The sequence below is a fragment of the Manacus vitellinus genome, unplaced genomic scaffold, assembly GCF_001715985.3.
Source record: "Manacus vitellinus isolate BGI_N305 unplaced genomic scaffold, ASM171598v3 scaffold_36_pilon, whole genome shotgun sequence".
Taxonomy (NCBI): domain Eukaryota; kingdom Metazoa; phylum Chordata; class Aves; order Passeriformes; family Pipridae; genus Manacus; species Manacus vitellinus.
Genome location: NW_021940508.1, coordinates 435,038 through 453,528, shown reverse-complemented (window position 1 = coordinate 453,528; position 18,491 = coordinate 435,038). Strand labels below are relative to the sequence as shown.

General features: G+C 38.8%; 1 protein-coding gene across 6 annotated transcripts in view; it reads right to left on the bottom strand.

Annotated features, from left to right (window-relative positions):
* The window catches only part of SLC38A9 (solute carrier family 38 member 9), a 52,124-nt gene that overhangs the window by 9,280 nt on the left and 24,353 nt on the right, over nt 1-18,491 (bottom strand). For all 6 annotated transcript variants that reach the window (XM_029961560.1, XM_018077309.2, XM_008932087.3 and 3 more), the window contains 4 exons: nt 16,554-16,661; nt 13,001-13,107; nt 6,246-6,359; nt 4,259-4,407 (listed from right to left, as the gene is read on the bottom strand). In XM_029961560.1, coding sequence (XP_029817420.1) covers nt 4,259-4,407; nt 6,246-6,359; nt 13,001-13,107; nt 16,554-16,661 — 478 coding nt within the window. The remainder of the gene's footprint in view (nt 1-4,258; nt 4,408-6,245; nt 6,360-13,000; nt 13,108-16,553; nt 16,662-18,491) is intronic.

Sequence of the window (18,491 nt, the reverse complement as noted above, 5' to 3'; positions counted from 1 at the left end):
AAAGAAAGTAATTTCCAAATACACAATATTTTGGCCTTCCTTTTCACCACTAGGGAGAGTAGAGAGAATGAAAAGTTCCTTGGGTTTTGTCCCAGTACATCACTATGTTGTAATCTGTATACTAGCACATATTTTGCAAAATGAAAGAAGGAATTAGAATGTCTTCTCTTGGTTTTAAATCTTTCGTAGTAAGCAAAGAAAGGCTGAAGGCTCAGTGGCATCAAGTGCACCCTCAGCACCAAGCTGTGTGGGGCAGTAAACAAGCTGGAGGGAAGGGATGCCATCCAGAAGGACCTTGACATGTTGGACCAAGTTCTACAAAGCAAAGTGCAAGGTCCTACACTTGGGTCAGGGTAATCCCAGGCACACCTACAGATTGGGTGGAGAAGTGATTGAGAGCAGCCCTGTGGAGAAGGACTTGGGGATGACGGTTGATGTAAAACTCAACATGAGCTGGCAATGTGTGCTCACAGCCCAGAAATCCTGGGCTGCATCAAAAGCAGTGTGGCCAGCAGGTTGAGGGAGGTGATTCTATCCCTCTGCTCTACTCTTGTGAGACCCCACCTGGAGTGCTGCATACAGTTCTAGTGGCCACAACATAAGAAAGAGACCTAACTGCTGGAGCAAGTCCAGAGGAGGGCCACAAAGTTGATAAGAGGACTGGAGCAACTCCTCTACGAAGACAGGCTGAGAAAGTTGGGCCTGTTCAGCCTGGAGAAGGTTGCGTGGGGGACCTCATAGCAACCTTCTAGTATCTGAAGAGGAAGCCAGAGAGGGGCTTTTCTTCAGGAACTATAGTGATAGGACAAGAAGTAATGGGTTCAAACTGAAAGATGAGAAATTTAGGCTAAACATACAAAGAAACTCTTTACTGTGAGCGTGGTGAGAAGAGGTTGCCCAGAGAATTTGTGGATGTTCCATCTCTGGAACTGTTCAAGGCCAAGCTGGACAGGGCTCTGAGCAACCTGGTCTAGTGAAAAGTGTCTCTGCCCATGGCAGAAGGATTGGAATGAGATGATCTTTAAGGTCCCTTCCAATCCAAATCACTCTATGATTATATGTGATGGTGCCTGCCTGAAGACTACTGTGTGCAGCATGTCTACACATGTACTTGCTTTCAAGATAGGTAGAGACACAGGTGACTGATATTAATACATAAGGGCAAGAGAATCCTCCTTCATAGAATTGGTGCACTTTCGCTGTATTCCTGACTGCTGGAAGACACAGGATACTCATTTCCCTTATGCTTCAGACAAGCAAGTTCCCATTGTTCAGCTGATGCTTGATGTGAAACTTGTGAGAAGAAAAAGTTATTTATTGCCTGCTTAAGCTTTTACGTTTCAAGAGTGTGAGTTGCTTCATCACTCAAGACTATGGGTTAGTAGGATACACTATAGATATACACAGTATAGGACTATAAAGTATCTAAAAATCATGGGACAGAAGAGATGCAAATCAGTCTTCAGACCATAAAAGCTCCTCCGAAGATGAGTAAATAGTTTCTCATTATAATTCAGCTGTAATCCATGGCCTATCAGCAAAGAACAGGTTATGAACCAGGATTTGGTAGAATTTGCCCTGGGTTATACCAATTATCAAGACTATGAACTGAAAGACAGAAACTAATATCTTGGTGCTTCATTATAACCAGTGTCAGAAAATATTAAAGAAAAAGGAGTAAAACCCAAAGAATTAAATGGATCTGACCAATACAATCACTACTAGGACATAAAAACTATCTGGCAGCCCTGTAAACCTGTGTGTGATAAAGCTATGAGCTTTAAAATGCATCCCTCCAGCCTTCCAAGTACTCCTGCTAATACCTTCATGGCTATCTGTTAACTCCATCCATAGCAGCAGGTATCCACATCTGCAAAAAACTGCTGATATGAAGAAGCCTGACTTTTAAAATCAGTGAGCCTCCATGTGGAGCAACTCACAGCTTAAAAATGAAGATAGGAAAATTTATAATGGAGACTTGGAACAAATGGACCAAAAGCAGGAGGTGTTTTTGTGAAGATTTTGTTGTTGTTTGGACAATTACAGCCAGAAGGTAAATTTATAACCTTATTTCAGTTGTAAAGAAAACAACATAGGAAAGATGCACCTATGGAAAGACATGTGATTTAGCACATTGAATCACAGGGTTAAAGGAGGCTTTAAAAGAGCCTCAGCTCTTTTCCTCTTGCTTCATCCTTTTAGTTCACTACTAACACCAAAATCATCTTTAGACACATGACCCAGAATATTCTCTTCCACCTAAGAGCTACAGCACGAGTCTCACGGTTAGTCTTCTTACTGCCCAAGAGCTGTTAGCCTCAATTACTGAGGATTTCAACAAAAGAAGACAAGTTTATCAAACTACTAGTAGAGTGCTCATTTTCCTACACAAAAGCCATGGAACTTAATATTTCCAGGTAGGTTCTTCAGAGTGGATCAACAGGTTACCCAGTAAGACATCAGTTTATGTCACTAAAAGCTATATCTTTGTATTTGCAAAATGTTTCCCCACAGAAGCAGCTCTGGGAAAAAACAAAAATACTGAAGTTTTTCCTAGAGAGGTGATAAAGATACAGTGCCACTAAAGGACCTTCATCAGCTTATGACTGAGAACCAGTCATGAAGACATATTTCACAACCAGGTACTTAACCTTTACTATCCTCCTATGTCCTGTGCTTGCTACCAGCAAACAGGACATGTCCTGTGTTTGCTACCAGCCCTCATTGCATAGAAAAAAACCAGGGCTGACCTTGGCTGTTGTAAATGCACAGAAGCCAGAGCCTGAAGGTTATTTGAGTGATTTTTGTGCTATATTTAAGACACCTGGAATACTAGAGAGGGAGACGCAGCCAGCCAGAATATGCTACCTTATCACTATAGGTCAGAGCAATTTATGTGGCTTCCTAGAAACTACTTTTGACTTCTCAGAAGCTCTAAATGCCTCCCTAAAAGGAGTCTTTAAAAAAAAAATTAAATTAAAAAATGAGTGAAGCTACCCACAAGATATCCTGGAGACAAGAACCAAGGAAGTATTTGTATCACCACATTCATCATACCATGAAGGCTTAAAAAAGCAAGCTGGAATTAACCTGAGAAGAGACAGGAATGAAGCTGTAGGTTCTAGAAGAAGGTATGAGGGAAATGAAAACAATTCTGGTCAGGGAGTAACTGGAGGGAGGAGATAGGAAGAGGCACATGCACATAATATAAAGGACATGACTATTTCTCAGTGGTTGTGAAATCCATGTTTAGCACTTAAATAAATGGCCTTGTTTCCAACAGTAACTTGTAGTAGTTCCTAAAAATCTCCTCAACATTGAACTGCATACAATTTAGCATCAAAAAAGCAGGCACTTATTTCACTGCCTAATTTTAGGCATTCAATTTCTAGAACTTCTGATACCTATTTTAGGACTCAGAAGAAACGTGAAACTTGGAACAACATCTTTGCAGACTTGTATGCTACTGCTGATGCCACAGAGGAAATACACATTCCTTCCTGAGAACCCTTTTTTTTCTTTCCCCCATCAACAGTAATTCACAACATAAAATAAGAAACTTGGAGATAAATGCCAACTTCTCAGCTGTGACAAATTCAGACAATACTCCAAATATAAATGTCCCAGGCTTTATTTAAAAAACAAACTAAAATTGGAACCTGGATCAGCTCTTCCCTGGAGTTCAGAGACCGTACAAATGCAGGGGTGTGGCTCACCTCTGAAATTAGCATGTAAAAAGCTATTTTTATAAGCATAGCAGCAGCCCAGATAGCACAACTAACAACTCTCTTAGCTATTAGCTCTGTTTAAAAACAGATGGATGATTACTAATCATGCACAATCAAAACACAGATGCCATGCTGAAAGGTTAATATCCGGAGTGTATGTCCTTCACAGCTTAAAGACTACTAGATTAAATGCTTCTGGACTAACCAATTTTTTTTCCTGCACAATTTCTGTTTTGCCATATAAATGCATAACACAAAAGGACTGTGTTGACAAAATTCCTCTGTTTATTGGCAAAGTGAAGAGCTAAACCAAAAGAACATCCCCTACTCCGCTTTGCCAAGCTGTACGAGTTTGCAGGCACGTTTATTTTGCATGCCTATTCACCCTGACTCTACAAACAGTGTGAAACTAGGTTATGAAATTTATCTAATGTACAACAGAATTCTCCAAAAGCCTAGCCAAATTTCTGACAACAGAAAGTCAGTTAAGCAAAGTGTGCAAAGCTCTTGTCAAGGAACAGAATTCTTACCTCGGGTAAGCATTTCCAAAAAACTGTCTTAACAGCTGAACTCGTGCCAGATAGCCCAACAGTGGGTATACAGTCATCATCTGGAACAGCAGGAATATTCTTGCAACAAATGACATGATGTCATCACTGGGAAAGTTATCTAGAAAATTCTGGACATATAAATAGTGTTACACTCATTAATGGTGGCTTGATTGCATGTACCTGCTTATTTTAATACCTACATGTCAGACAGAATGGGATAAAATCCAAGCTACTACAATTGCTAAATGAACTCCATAACATGAAATACCTTCTCCCTCTTTTATGAGTGGTTTGCCACCAAATATCAACGGATTTTTAAATATTACTATGCTGGTGTCAGTGTTAATATTAGTATTACATAAGGAATTACTTTCTAATCTTCTGAACATCCTCAAATAATCCAGGCTGTGGAAGGGCCAGCTGACCTTTCAGGCAGATAGATTCATATGCTCCTATTACTTGTCGTATCATACATAGTTATTAAAAACAGTTATTTAATAAGCAAAACTGCACCACATACAAATGAGGAAGGGATCATATACTACAAGCAGGAACAGCAGAAAAAGTATTATAAGACTTAAGTATCATAGAAATACACAAATGGCTTCATAAACTACAGAAAATAAATGGGAAGAAAATAATTTGTCGTCTAATGGTGAACTTCATTCTGTGAAGCTAGTTCAGATGGTTCAAAAAATCATGTCATGGTTTAACAGTGGTACCAGTTCTAACTGATCTACAGGCAGAGGAAGCCTTTGACTTATTGCTAGATATTATGCGAGAGACATGGAACACTTGGCATAAAATGGATCTCCAACTGGTAACTTCTCTCTCTGAATCAATTTAAGATGTGGAAATCAGGCTTGCCTATAAGCAGATAAGAATTTAATAGCCTTCATAGGGTGTTTCATGTGGTGCTGTTATCTGAAGAACTCTGATGGCAAGGCTCACCATAGTATTAGATTCTAAACCTACTCAAGCTTGCATTCACATTTTATTTCTTCCAGAGTCCCAGTGAGTGGGATTGGTCACTGCACACACAACTAAACATAAACTTTTCAGGATTAATGAAGCTAAAAAAAATTAAAGTCTCAACTGTTCACTTTTTCATTTTGGTCCTTTCTTCATCACTTTCACAGAGTATTTATAAAATGTTTGTTTTTTCAGAAATATTGGCAACCATACACAAATATAAATGAGATAACACAAGCATTACTCATCTGCTTGTGGTAGTGCCCACGAGGTGTTAGCCACCTGACCACAGTCGAGGGCAGATGTGTGTGCCAGGGTTAGGTCATGAAGCAAGAAGCAGTAGCTGTTCTTTCTTATTATATATTTATTAAAAAGTTAAGGACAAACACGGTATTCTGGAGTGCATTAGGAAGAGCATTGCCAGCAGGTCAAGGGAGCTGATCCTTCCCCTCTACTCAGCCCCAGTGAAGCCATATCTGGAGTGCTTTGCCCATTTCTGGGCTCCTCAGTACAAGAGAGATATGGAGCTCCTGGAGCAGGTCCTGTGGAGGGCAATGAAGATGATAAAGGGACTGGAGCTCCTCTTATGAGAAAAGGCTGAGGGAGAGTTGGGCCTATTCTCATTGGACTTTATATATATATATGTATTTGAACGGAGGGTGTCAAGAGGATGGAACCAGGCTCTTCCCAGTGGTGCCAAGCAATAGGACAAGAGGCAATGGGAAGAAACTGATGCACAGGAAGTTCCATTTGAACATGAGGAAGGATTTCTTTGCTGTGCAGGTAACCGCACACTGCAACAGGTTGCCCAGAGAGCTTGTGGAGTCTCCCTCACTGGAGATATTCAGGAACCATCTGGATGCAATCCTGTCCCATGTGCTTCAGGATAACCCTGTTTAAGCAGGGAGGTGGGACCAGATGACCCACTGTGGTCCTTTCCAACCTGACCCATTCTGTAATTCTGTGAAATAGATACAGTAGTAAAATATCTCACCTGTTCAATACATTCTTTGGATAACGGTGGAGAAGGAAAGGATGCAAAAATAATCACTCCAACATACAGATATGTTAGTCCCACCAGGAAGTATGCAATAGAGAGATCTCTCACCTGAGGAAAAACAAGATTTTCTTTTGGCAAGCACTGACACACAAAACCATAAGAAATAAAAACTTCATGAGACTATGTCTATTGCCTTTATTACTGTTACTTTTATATATATTACTTTTTTATATTTATTACTATTACTTAAACATTTTTACTTTCTACTGCTTGAATGGGGACTTCAGATCTGGTCCCACTCAGATCAGAAAGCTGCAAGGAGATACCCCCAAGTGAAGCTCAACAAGTATTATTTATCTCTTAAAATACAGAAGAGGTACCATGAAAGAGATATGCCAAAAAATGTAGCATGTTATTTCTGGATGCACAAACATACGCTAGTTATTAAAACAAACAAGAAATGCCCTCTACTTTCTTACATTCACCTATTCCTGCTAAGAGCCCTGGGACACAGAAACACTTGTATAAGACAGAAAGCCCAGCAATGCCATAAATCACATTTCTTATCACAAATAACATCTTGCAATCAAAGGCATCAGCTCCCCAACTGCTGATATAACGTAAGGGACATTTTTTAAGAAGGTGCTTTGGAACCTAAGAGGATGGTATACTGTCTCCAAATCAGAAACTAATACATCTGGCTTCTGAATGAATGGCATAAAAATGGAAGACATAGCTAGTACACCATTACATAAAAAAATACAAACAGAACACAAATAAAAAAGAACAGTATAGGTAGTCACATATATGTCATATATATGTATATATGTATATATATAGGTAGTCATATACATGTCCTTTACCTTTAGTATTGTATTTTATAATGACATTTCCATTTAAAATTACCTATCCTATATCCTACCTACCTATACTTTATTACTAAACAGCTTTAAATGTTCCAGGGAAATGCACTAAATTATAATCAAAAGTTTTCAGGAGTCAGTGCTGAAACTAGGGTCATATATCCATATTTAAATATATTACATATACTTAAGCATAGATTTAAACCTAAACTTCAATGTACAGTTCTGAAAATTTTGGCTGTATTTATAAAATACCTAATATACACAAATATTTTCAACCACACAAAAAGAACTAAAAAATTAGCAGCAAAGCTACTCAAGTACTTCACAAAACTTCAGAATCCACATATACATCAGAGTGACCTCACAGCAATGTACTTGGTGGGTTACTCTTCTACATGAATTCCTGCTCCTGGAAATTACGAAGACCATTTGTTTCTAGTTATTAACTAACTATATTCTGTATAGGCTTATGTTTTATTACAAAACACTCATCACCTTACAGCAAAGCATTTGTTCAGCTGCTGCTAATAATCAGCTTCTGAAAGGATTACTAGTAATGTTTCAACATGTGACCCTATTTTCCTAAGACAGAGAAGCAAGTCTTGCTAGCTAGGCACAGGACCAAATTATTAGGATTATACTGTTTCCAGCCTAGGATGATAATTATGATAATCCAGTCAGCTCACTGAGCATGAGCAAAGTTTGCTCACATCTGTGCATGGAAATGTTTCTCTTGGTGCTTCTTCACACTACCTTGTTGACTAAAGAAGCATATTTTATACTGCTCTGGGTTCTTCCAAAGCCAAGGCAGTTCCTGAGCAAAGTATAAAATGCTAGATTACAAATCTTAAGAAAAGTTCAGATAGAAGCCAGTTTTAGTGAGGGAACTGGACTTTCCTGCTCATTTTGCCAGTGCTTTTGTGGTAGAAGATTGTTGCCCGATGAAAATATTATTTGCCTTTTAAAAGCACATGGGAAAAAGGCATCAACGGGCTATGAATGTGTGCCCTGGGGTAGCCTTCAAGCCCCCAGCAGCTGTACCACGTTTCCAGCTGCAACCTCTTTCTCCTGCCGACCAGTTAAATGAATACAGAAGATGCTTCCCTGGTATTCACTCTCCTCATACTGGTCACTGAGTAAGGACTATCAACTCCCATCAGAAGCTGAGCAATAACATTTTCTTTAAATTATTTGTAGAATTTCTCCTCAGTGACGTGAGAAGCTGTACAGGTTTTTATACAACAACTGCATCTTCAAAAGCACCTGTGCCCACTCTAAAAACTGATTTTATAAATACTAAATCTGAGCATCCAGATTTCTTACAGTTATTTATCAGCAGCTTCCATTAACTGCACACGTCAGAGACTAATCATGGTTTTGCAGAAAGATATGGACTCTCATTTCTTGAAGACAGGACTTGGACAATTGTTCAAAATGCACTCAAGACCTTAATGCAAATCATCTGCCAAAACCACCTTAATGCAAATCATCTGCCAAAACCAGCTTTAAATTTGGTATTCTAGATGTATTCCTCATGCATAAAAACGGCATAGTAACTCAGTTTTTATTTGTACTGTGCCTACATATAAGTTCTAGAACCAACTGTACAACTATTTTTGCTGTGACAAGTACATGCAGTTGTAAGGGCAAGAAATCCAAAATAAAATTCTTAATGCTTTCTTTAGCTTTCACATAAATAAAAGTAGATAGCTGGTGCATTATTACCTCCAATTATACTAACCAGTTCATGTTTTTAGAGTTCTTAAGGGTGTATGCTTTAATCTGTACTGAAACTAAGTGCTGAGATAATTTTGATAATGTATTTTTAATAGCATGTAACACAATAGACACAAATATAAACACAAAGAGTACCCAGATTTTGGTTTTCATAAGCTACAAAAAAAAGAAATATAGACAACTCAAAAACCTGAACTTATTTTTTCTCAAACATTCATCGGTTCCCTTGCAAACATATCTTCTGTATATGAGATAGTTATCTTTATACAAGAATGTGTGTTTGTGTATATAACAGGAACATCTTTTGATTAATGTTCATTACTCCTCAAGAGACCTGGGTTCACTCCCTAATGACCTTGACAATAAAGTTGAGACAGCACAATTCTAGATAAAACCAAAGGACACATAGGGAGAGATAAAAGGATTGATTTTAAGTGAGAGCATTAATTGCATTTTTCTATTTAAAATTCGATACTTGAGCCATTTATGTTCAGAATGGACATCACTGTGGTGAAAGCTGCCCAGGCATGAGAATACTGCAATCCTCACAGCCAGAATTTAAGAATCAAATGTAGAAAAAAACAATGGTTGGAAGAAGAAAGTATTGGAGGAATGAGATCGGAAGGGAAATACCAAAGGTAATGCAGGACAGAGTCCATAAGGATCACAGCCTGACAACTGTCAAGCCCTTATCAAGTGCACCTGAAGTAACAGGCAGATTTTGGGGTGGAACTTGGAGAACATATATTAGCTGCAGTTACTGCCGACCAGGAGCTTTTGTGGTCAAATGCACAGAGCAAAAAAAAGTGCCACTGGAAGAACTGAAAACCGGGTGACCAAGGCTGGCAGCAGCAATAGAACAAAGGAAGAAATCAACCTCCTAAAAAAAGCATGAGCCTGATAAATCAGGTGGAGCTGAAAATAAACAAACTCTGAAAGTACAAACCATTGTATCCCCCCAACACCCACAGGTGATGGCCAGGCCTGTGGTACAGGATTGGACACAGCCCAGTGAAGGCTCTGTGGCTCTACAGGTATTTCCTCTGTGATGCTGCAAGGCAACTTCCAGGCCTTGTTTTGCCCGTTGTATCCCACAGAGAAAAGAGTTTGCTCAGTACCTAGTGAAAGCTAGTTTGGGGAGTTGCTTCTTGGATGAAGAAGCCTGTATCAGTGCTTAGTAATTATTACCACATTCGAATTACCTTTTGATCATCCCATTTCAGACTGGTCATTTCTCAAGAGAGACGCTGTTTCTGTAATATCACAACAGGACTTTGATCCATATCATAAAAACAGACTTTGCCTGTTCAAGCATCAGGGGCAAGTGACAACATTTAAATGGGTGACAAAAAAGTACTTCATCAGGACAGATAATGCTGTGCATAGTTTTGACCGGAAAGAAAAATCAATGATAGATCGCCATAAATGGAAGCTCACTCTGTTTACAAGCAATAAACAGTGTTTTGATACAGAAAATAACAACCATTTACAGCTCCACGCCTTCTGCAGTTACTATCTGGACAAAAAACATCTCCTGGTTCCCAGTCTTTCTCCCAGCTATATTCACAAACAACTGTTAGGAGACAGCACTAGCATGTTCATGCCTGTAGATCATGCTCTGGGCTTGTGCAGCATCTGTACCGTTGCTCAAGAGAAACAGATCCCAGACGTGAATCAGAAGAAAACTCAACAAACAAAACCCCCAACTAAACCCCTTTCTGTGGCTGGGTTAGATTTCTATGCAATCAGTTTTCAAATCAGTTGACTGAGCACTGTACAAACACTTACACTGATAAATACATGGAGGTAGCAGGAGGAGATGCGAACGAGAAGCCCAGCTGGAAACTGCAGACTAAGAAACCTGCTCACAGGGCTTCTCCAGGATGTCCTGCTGACACTTGGCTTACTCCAACGCACTGCTCTTCTCACACCCACACCACTGCACCAGAATAGCAGCCAGAGGAATCCTCCTCCATGAGCATTTTAGCTTTGGGCTGTGATACATGCCTGTGACCAGAATGGAAGCAGCTATTGTTTTGAATTTCTAACTCCATAAAAGGAATGTTATTGTTTCTCTTACTTTTTTCCACCTCCCCAGAGAGCTGTTCTATGACCACTAGTTTCAGTAAGTTCTCTTCAAAACTAAAATGGTGTTTTTCTAGCTTGCCAAGTTCTGTGCCTTTTCACAGAACTCTGAAGAAAATGACATGTTAACAGGTCAATCCATAAAACAGTAGAGTTTTTATTCACGGAGTTATATCGGTATCTCCCCATGAGATACCAACAGAATAAAGCAGTTTGGTGTCATAAATAGATAGAAAAAAACCCCCTGACTTATGACAGAGGCTGAGAGTCCTATACATATGTAAATATCCTACTTAATCCAGCAGCTTAGTGACATAATCACAAAACAGCTCTTCAAGAGCATAGATGCTTCATTAACATTTGCAAAGCACTTCTGAGACCTAGGTGAAAGGCTCCTGTATACCCACAAACAGGGAAAGAAATCTCCAGCCAAATAAAACTCTTACGAGAACTTTGATTTCCCATTAAAAACCCTTGTTGCCATACTTCAAGGTGTCCTTTCCGTGTAATTTGAACTTTCTTCTGGAATGCAAGAATATCGTCAAGGGCTTGGGATCCATGACTTGGAAATTCAATTTAAGCTCCAGGGAGGGCATTGGAAAACCTGATTCAAATGCAGGAAGGCAGCAGTTTCTTCCTCCTTAACACAGAAAAAGCAAGCAGAAGAAGACTCCAGGTGCTGCTCTTTGCAGCTGATTGCTTGCTCTAATGTAAATAGAGGGGAAAAATCCACAGGAAAATCCTAAAGAGGGCAACGAGGGCATTAGGCCTCCTCTGCATACAGAGCTGATTGTTGGAAATCAAGCCTTTAGAATTTGAAAGCCACAGCTAAAGAAAATCTTGCCCTTTCTCACATCAAAAGATTTTCTTCAGGAAATTCAGAAAGAGCTTACTTAAGCTTTCTTTCTCCAGAGCTCCACTAACTCCCTCTTTAGTTGTTAAACTACTTTCAGAGAAGTCCATAAACCTCAAGCAGCTTTCCTGGAGGAGAATTCAGGACTCTTTCACAGAAATGGTAATTTGCAAGCTGGTCTTAGTTCACAAGTACAAAAAAGTGACTACACAGATTACTAAAGCAAAAGGTCATCTCAGTGCATTGGCACAAAATCTGCATTTCACCTTTAACTAATCAAACCAGATATATTTTATCTGATGTGTTGTGTAGGCGACTGGCTCCCAGTAGCCCTGCTTGAGTAGTGTGACATCCAGAGGTCCCTTCCAACCTAAAGCATTCTGGGATTCTATGACTTTGTACCAGCTATTATTTTAAATTCTTTGTACATTATTGTAGCTACTTTTACAGCTAAGATTTTAATGAAGCTGGACAAGAACCCTGTAAAGTAGGGAGGAAGAAATTAAATAATCAAAACAGTTACAGTAAAAGTGTACTCTCAGACTCTAACTGCATATCATGTTTACTCTATTTTGTATTTTATAGTGGGAAGATAATAAGAAAGATCACAGTTTCAGCTGGATGTGCTGGATGAACATTGCATAACCTTATCAAGGGAAAAGGTCCAGTCCAAAGACTACATATGACAGAGGTTCCCAAACCAGGCTTCAACTTTGACAATTTCCTAAATTGTGTTGAGTTTCTCTGCGGACTTTGACTTGGATTAAGACACAAAACTACTGAAGCAACTCTAAGAAAAGCTACTATCTAGACCCTAAAACTATTGTTTAGGATTCTGCTAAAATCAGTCCTGTGCCCAATACTCTCCAGCATTTTTCATTCTTCAATTGGTCAGTTTTTCTTGAGTCTTTCAACATTGTCAAATCTTCTGCCTCTTGTGTGCAATTTGGCCATTTAATACAAGCTTAACCACAAGTAAGTTTGGGATGTTCCTCAAGGACTTCATTTGAATAAATTTGTAATGCATCTGTTATTCCCTGGTAGCCAAGAAAAGAATGTATAACCTTTTTCTGATCAAATCACAACGAGCTACATTTTCTGAAGCTACTACAGTCCCTGGATTGATTTCCAGAGAGTCAGATAGGAAAAAAATTACTGTTGCCTGGAAATCTAGATACAAATCAGCACAGTCTTGTGAAATTACTTACATTGTTTTCTTGATTCCTGTTATTCTGAAGAAGTGTGATGACACAATTGTGGATGAAGAAGGCAAGTGTTAGAACCCCTGTGAGCTGAGGGAACAGAATTCTAAACTCTAAAAGAGGGGAAAAAAAGTGATAATAAGTTACTTCTTTGAAACAAACAATACCAAAATGCAGAGGACATACACTGCTGTGGAGCACACTGGTAGAAACATGAACCTCCACTTTGAAATGGGACACTCCATCTTATCTTGGACTATAGCCAATGCAAATATTTAATCAGGAAGTACAAAATGCACGAAGACAGTGATTCCTATATAACACACTCTTCAGCAAGGCTTTTCCAATAGACACCAACCATCAATGATTATTAGGTTAATCTAGGATTTACACATACAAGCTTTTCTGCTTCTCAACAGTTTAACTGGAAAGGATTTTTAAGGCTGGAATTGAGTGTAGGGACTCTGTGTACCTATTGGTTCCTGAACAGGGAGACAGGGGTAAGGAATCACTTGTCCTGTGTCTTTAGTTGTTAAGAAGTCACTTATGCTATCAGAGGAAAAATTATATCTGTAGATGTTTAAGAGGTTCTGCTTATAAACCAGGGCATAAAGAAAGGCAGAGAAACTTCTTATCTTACCATGCTTCACAGCATATATTACAAAAAAATTTTTTTGTCCGTGGGAATAGCTTTGCTTTGTTTCTTTTAATACTCAAAGGATCATGTTCACAAGATGGTGATTCTGGAAGTGCTGCAAATGGTCTAGGACTTCACCAATGCGTAACATCATTGAAACACATCAGTTGGTATTACATAAGAATATATACGCTCTTCAGAGTATTAACAGCAGTTAGAGATCCCTGAGATAGCTCAGCTTCTTGAAAGTATCCAGCAATATAGGAGAACACTTACCAGAGGTTTGCACACCCTTACAGATCAAACCACAGAGAGCTCCATGCAAACATATTTAAACGAGATTTCTGTAAAGTGCTATGAAGCAAACACACCCCAGGCAACTAATGGAGGGCTCATCCAAGCTGAAAGAATATGCTTTCCCTAGGGCTGGAGTCACTGTATCTTCACTACCCAACTAGCATGACACGCTACTGATAGAACTAATTGCAAGTGACTTTTTGGGTTGTTTTCCATCCACTACTTTAATCTCAATAATAAAAAGCAAACTGACAGATTCAGAAGCTCTTTCAGTACCGCATTTCCCCATCAGTACACCTATCAGTAGTATCTGGATTTGTATGCATTAGCTATATGCTTTGTTTATCTCCTGGCAGTACTAGACACATTGCCAAAATAGTCAAACTACTGGGTGCTGTACTTCTCAGTAGACCTGCGGCACGTGTGTCATGCTGTAACTCATTTTACACTAGTACTGCTTAATAGATCTTGGATATGAACTTCAAGAGGCTTAAAACCTGATTTCTTTCTTAGACTGGTTTCTGGTTTATGTGGCTTTGCAAGTGAACCACAGTCTGGGCATATTTTCTCCTGCACTCTCAGGAAGAGTCCATAGATATAAGGCCATGTGAGCATTTGAAGACTGTCTACTGGGGCAGTTCAGGTTAAAACCATGATTCCATGCTCACAGTGGAGCAAGACTAAACATTGCAGTCTATCTACTGTGCAACACATGATCAAATATCATTTCTACTTACCGACAGCACTAAGAATAATGCCATACAAAAAAAATCAAGTCATTAACCAGGTGCTAATCATGCAGTGCTTTGAAAATCAAATTTTTACACTGGAGACAAAAGCATCTTGTTAAAAATAAATGCAGTGATGGGAGGAAGATAGCATAAATAGCACTGTTTCCAAACTATGTACATCTATCTTTAAGTTTGTACTTATGCTGTAGTAGACAAGAGGATTCTCAAGTAATTATGGAGATAATCCAGTTCATCCTCAAACCACCTGTTTCGTTCTTGTACACAGTCATACTCACAAAAGCTGCCTAGCTTTGAAGACTCAGACAGAAAGGACAATAATTTTTTTCCCCTGGTGATGCGACCAAGCTAAAGAAACTGTTTTACATAGCCTTTCACTTGTTTTTTGGCATTCAGGTGTTGAATAGAGTTCTGAATTCCTGGCTGAGATGAAGAAGGAATGACCTTCAACAGTCACAGAAAAATGAACAAACAGATTTGATGACAACTAAGGGCTGGGGGTGGAGAAGTGGAATACTAATTTTTTTAAGCAGTTCTCTTTTACCAAGCATACATGGAATACACTAGTTGCTTATTCTACTTCTTTTTGTGCCAGTCAATTTCAGTTTAACTAGAGAGCTGAATCAACCCAAACAGAGTGGTAGGGGAAGACAAAGAATAAGCAGGTGCAAGAACATTGCAACTGTGATCTGCAAACACTTAAATCAGTTGAATTTCATATCACTTTTAACTTTACTCAACTATCTGTATTTTACTCACTGACTTGTTACTCGTTTCCACGTTGTGTTACTATAATTCCACCAACTAGAACAGACTCCATTAGAAATCAGGAACAACTCGAATGTTTCTTTTTTTGATTTCTATCTTGTTACAGTAACTAAAAACCCATCTGAATGTTTTAAAGTTATCCTTACTTTCTCCAAGTCTACCTTATAGGACCTAGCAATAGTTTGCAACCCATGTCTAAGTCTTAGTACAATGTTTACTGTGACTGTGAAACTAAAAATGTGCAAACCAACAAAAGAAACCCTAAGAAGATGTATATCTCCTCTTAAGTAAATAAGTAACTTCTAAAGCAGGACAAAATACTCTTGTTTCTAAGGACAGAAGGAGTGATAGTATTCAACAGTCCAGGACACAGCTCCCTGGAGCTAACTGATCATACAGTTTTTGCCTGCTAAGGCATGGGGAAAAGCCAACTAAGACATAACCCCAGACCTCTTATTTCAGGCCTCTTTAAACAAGAAACTAATCTTTTTAGATTATCTGTTCATGCAATACCAAATGCCACTTCTTTGTGACTGTGACATCTCAGAAAGTAATTTTGAATGGTAACTTGGAAAGATCAAACAGCCGACAAACAACACTGCAGAAAAACATACTGGAGAGCTAATGGGTGTTTGAAAGACAAGACTAAGACTATGGCCTAAAACTTGAGATAGATTGGGAAGTACAAGAAAACTGTACTTGCAAATTTCAGTGAATGAGCTATTTCATTTAAGTAAGACAGTGTGTGAGGAACTTAAAGCACCTTTTTCAGCCAGTCTATCTACAGTTTGTCATTTTTAATTGCTACTGAAACAGGTATGATCTGAAATTGGTGCAAGAACATAGAATAATATAGGTGAAACAGGACTATGGCAAGCTCCCTGTCACATGATAAATGCTGGAGATTCCTTTGACAGGCACTCCTCTTCTCTACTGTTGATACTGTCTCTTAGTTAAGGAATATCACTTGGGAAAGGGATTTGTTGCAAGGCATCCTTCCTCTACATGCAACATCAGACAGCATTTCCTCAATTTATTTATGCCACAGAGGTGTTAAAAGGTGAATGAGGAATATATATGCTTAATTACTGCATTTTAACTTTCTTACCTGGTACAAAAAATTCATTCTCTGTAAACCAGTGGAATTCTAAGTGTATTCCCAGATGAGCAGCCTTTACTGTAACCAGTAAAATTAGGTAGACAACTGAAACTGTACCTGGAAAAAACAAGAGCCAAACAAACATCATAATGTAGTAGGAAGTATTTATGCAGGGTTTTACTTCTTCTTCATCCAACTAGTTATAATACCCTAAACAGTTGAGGCTGGTATTCATTCTTAATGGTAGGCTAGGTTTAAATTTTTTCTTTACTTCTTTAATAGGTCAGAGAGAAAAAATAATGCACCCAATGCAAGCTTTCAGCAAGTTTATTGTTCTCCAGGCTCTGCACTAGTGACAGTGGAAGAAGTACCCTGTAATCCCCGTTGCTGGCCAGGTAGAAAAGTCTCTAGGCACTAACAGATCAGTTCCAGCTTCAGCTGTCAGGATTTTATTCTAACCTGAGACAACACTGGTAACAGTATTCCAGCTATTACAATGTTCATTTAGTCACTGATTTTTTGAACCAAACAGCCCAATGAAATAAACACATTTACTACAATTGTGAACTTTACACTGGGAGCTAGAAGCTGATAATGATATTTGATCGCTACAAATTAAAGCCTTGTCTTAATCATAACCTTGGATGACCTTGATCACAACACTGGATTTGCATTCCAACTCATTGGCTCAGAGGCATCCAGCAGTACTCTGCACAGCTACAGCACTACAAATAAGATCACAGATGGGTATAAATGCCTTGCTGTGTATTCATGTGGGATGGAGAGCATACGATCTTGGCTCAGGTGACTTGAAAGAGATAAGGACAGAATAGCAACTGTTCAAAAATTGAAGAAAACTGAGCAACAATAAGTAAGGCTACTGCAATTCACCTCCTGGCCAATAACACTTCTAGTGAACAGAGAACAGCCTATAATTACATAAAACCAAAAAATTAGACTTTTACAGTTTAGAATATAGATTTAAAAAACCCATAATTTCATTCTAGCAATATCTGCCAGGTTAAAAAATAACTGAAGAAATTATCATTTGATTACAACTGACAGCATAATCAAGGCATTAGGAAGATAAAAGGTTCTACACTTGAAGATGAGCTAAAATATTCTGTAGCTTCCTAGTGAGTTAGGTTTCCATGAGTATAAAGGTAAGTGAAAGATCTCTACTAAGATTACAGTCAACATTTTAAAAACTGCCTTCTGTTTCTTCTTGCCCTATAAACATCAAGGTTTACAAAAATTAAGGCAACTTTGAACAGCTTCTGAATTACATAATAATCTATCGAAACTATGAGTAATTAATATTCAGGGGGTTTTATTCCTTATGTCATACCTATCTACACAAAAACCTTCCTCTTTGCACAGGAACACTATCAAGTACCCAAATTCCTGTGTGGTATTTACACAGCAGTTCCAACAGCAGCAGATTCAAGCTCTAATAAAGTGTCACAATGGAACAGAGGACAACCAAGACCTTCAAATCCCTGTCCTCTACCTACTTTACAATACATCTCCAACTTTTTCAACCTGTTCTCTGACCTCCATCTACTTTTTCCCTTCTCTTCACTGTGGGCTTCAATGCTATGCTCTCAGACCCCTGATACTCCATAAATTGTGACCAACTCTACCCATCATCCATGTGCTTTATCCACTTTACCAACCCCACCCACCTTGATCTTCTATCTCAAGACATGGAAGGAAAAAGTCACAACTGCTGCCCCTGTAGCACAAAACAGCCCATTGTATTGGGGGCTGGGACAAAGCATGAATGATGTTGTGATTAATTAATCAGTTGATTGGCAGCCAATTACTTCAGGTCAGAAGCAATTAATCTTTGGAAGTAACTGCCTGTTTTGAAATGTTTACCAGGCGAGGAAGGGTATGCCTGACTATACCCAAGTAGTATGTATCAAACGCTGCATAGTAGTAAGT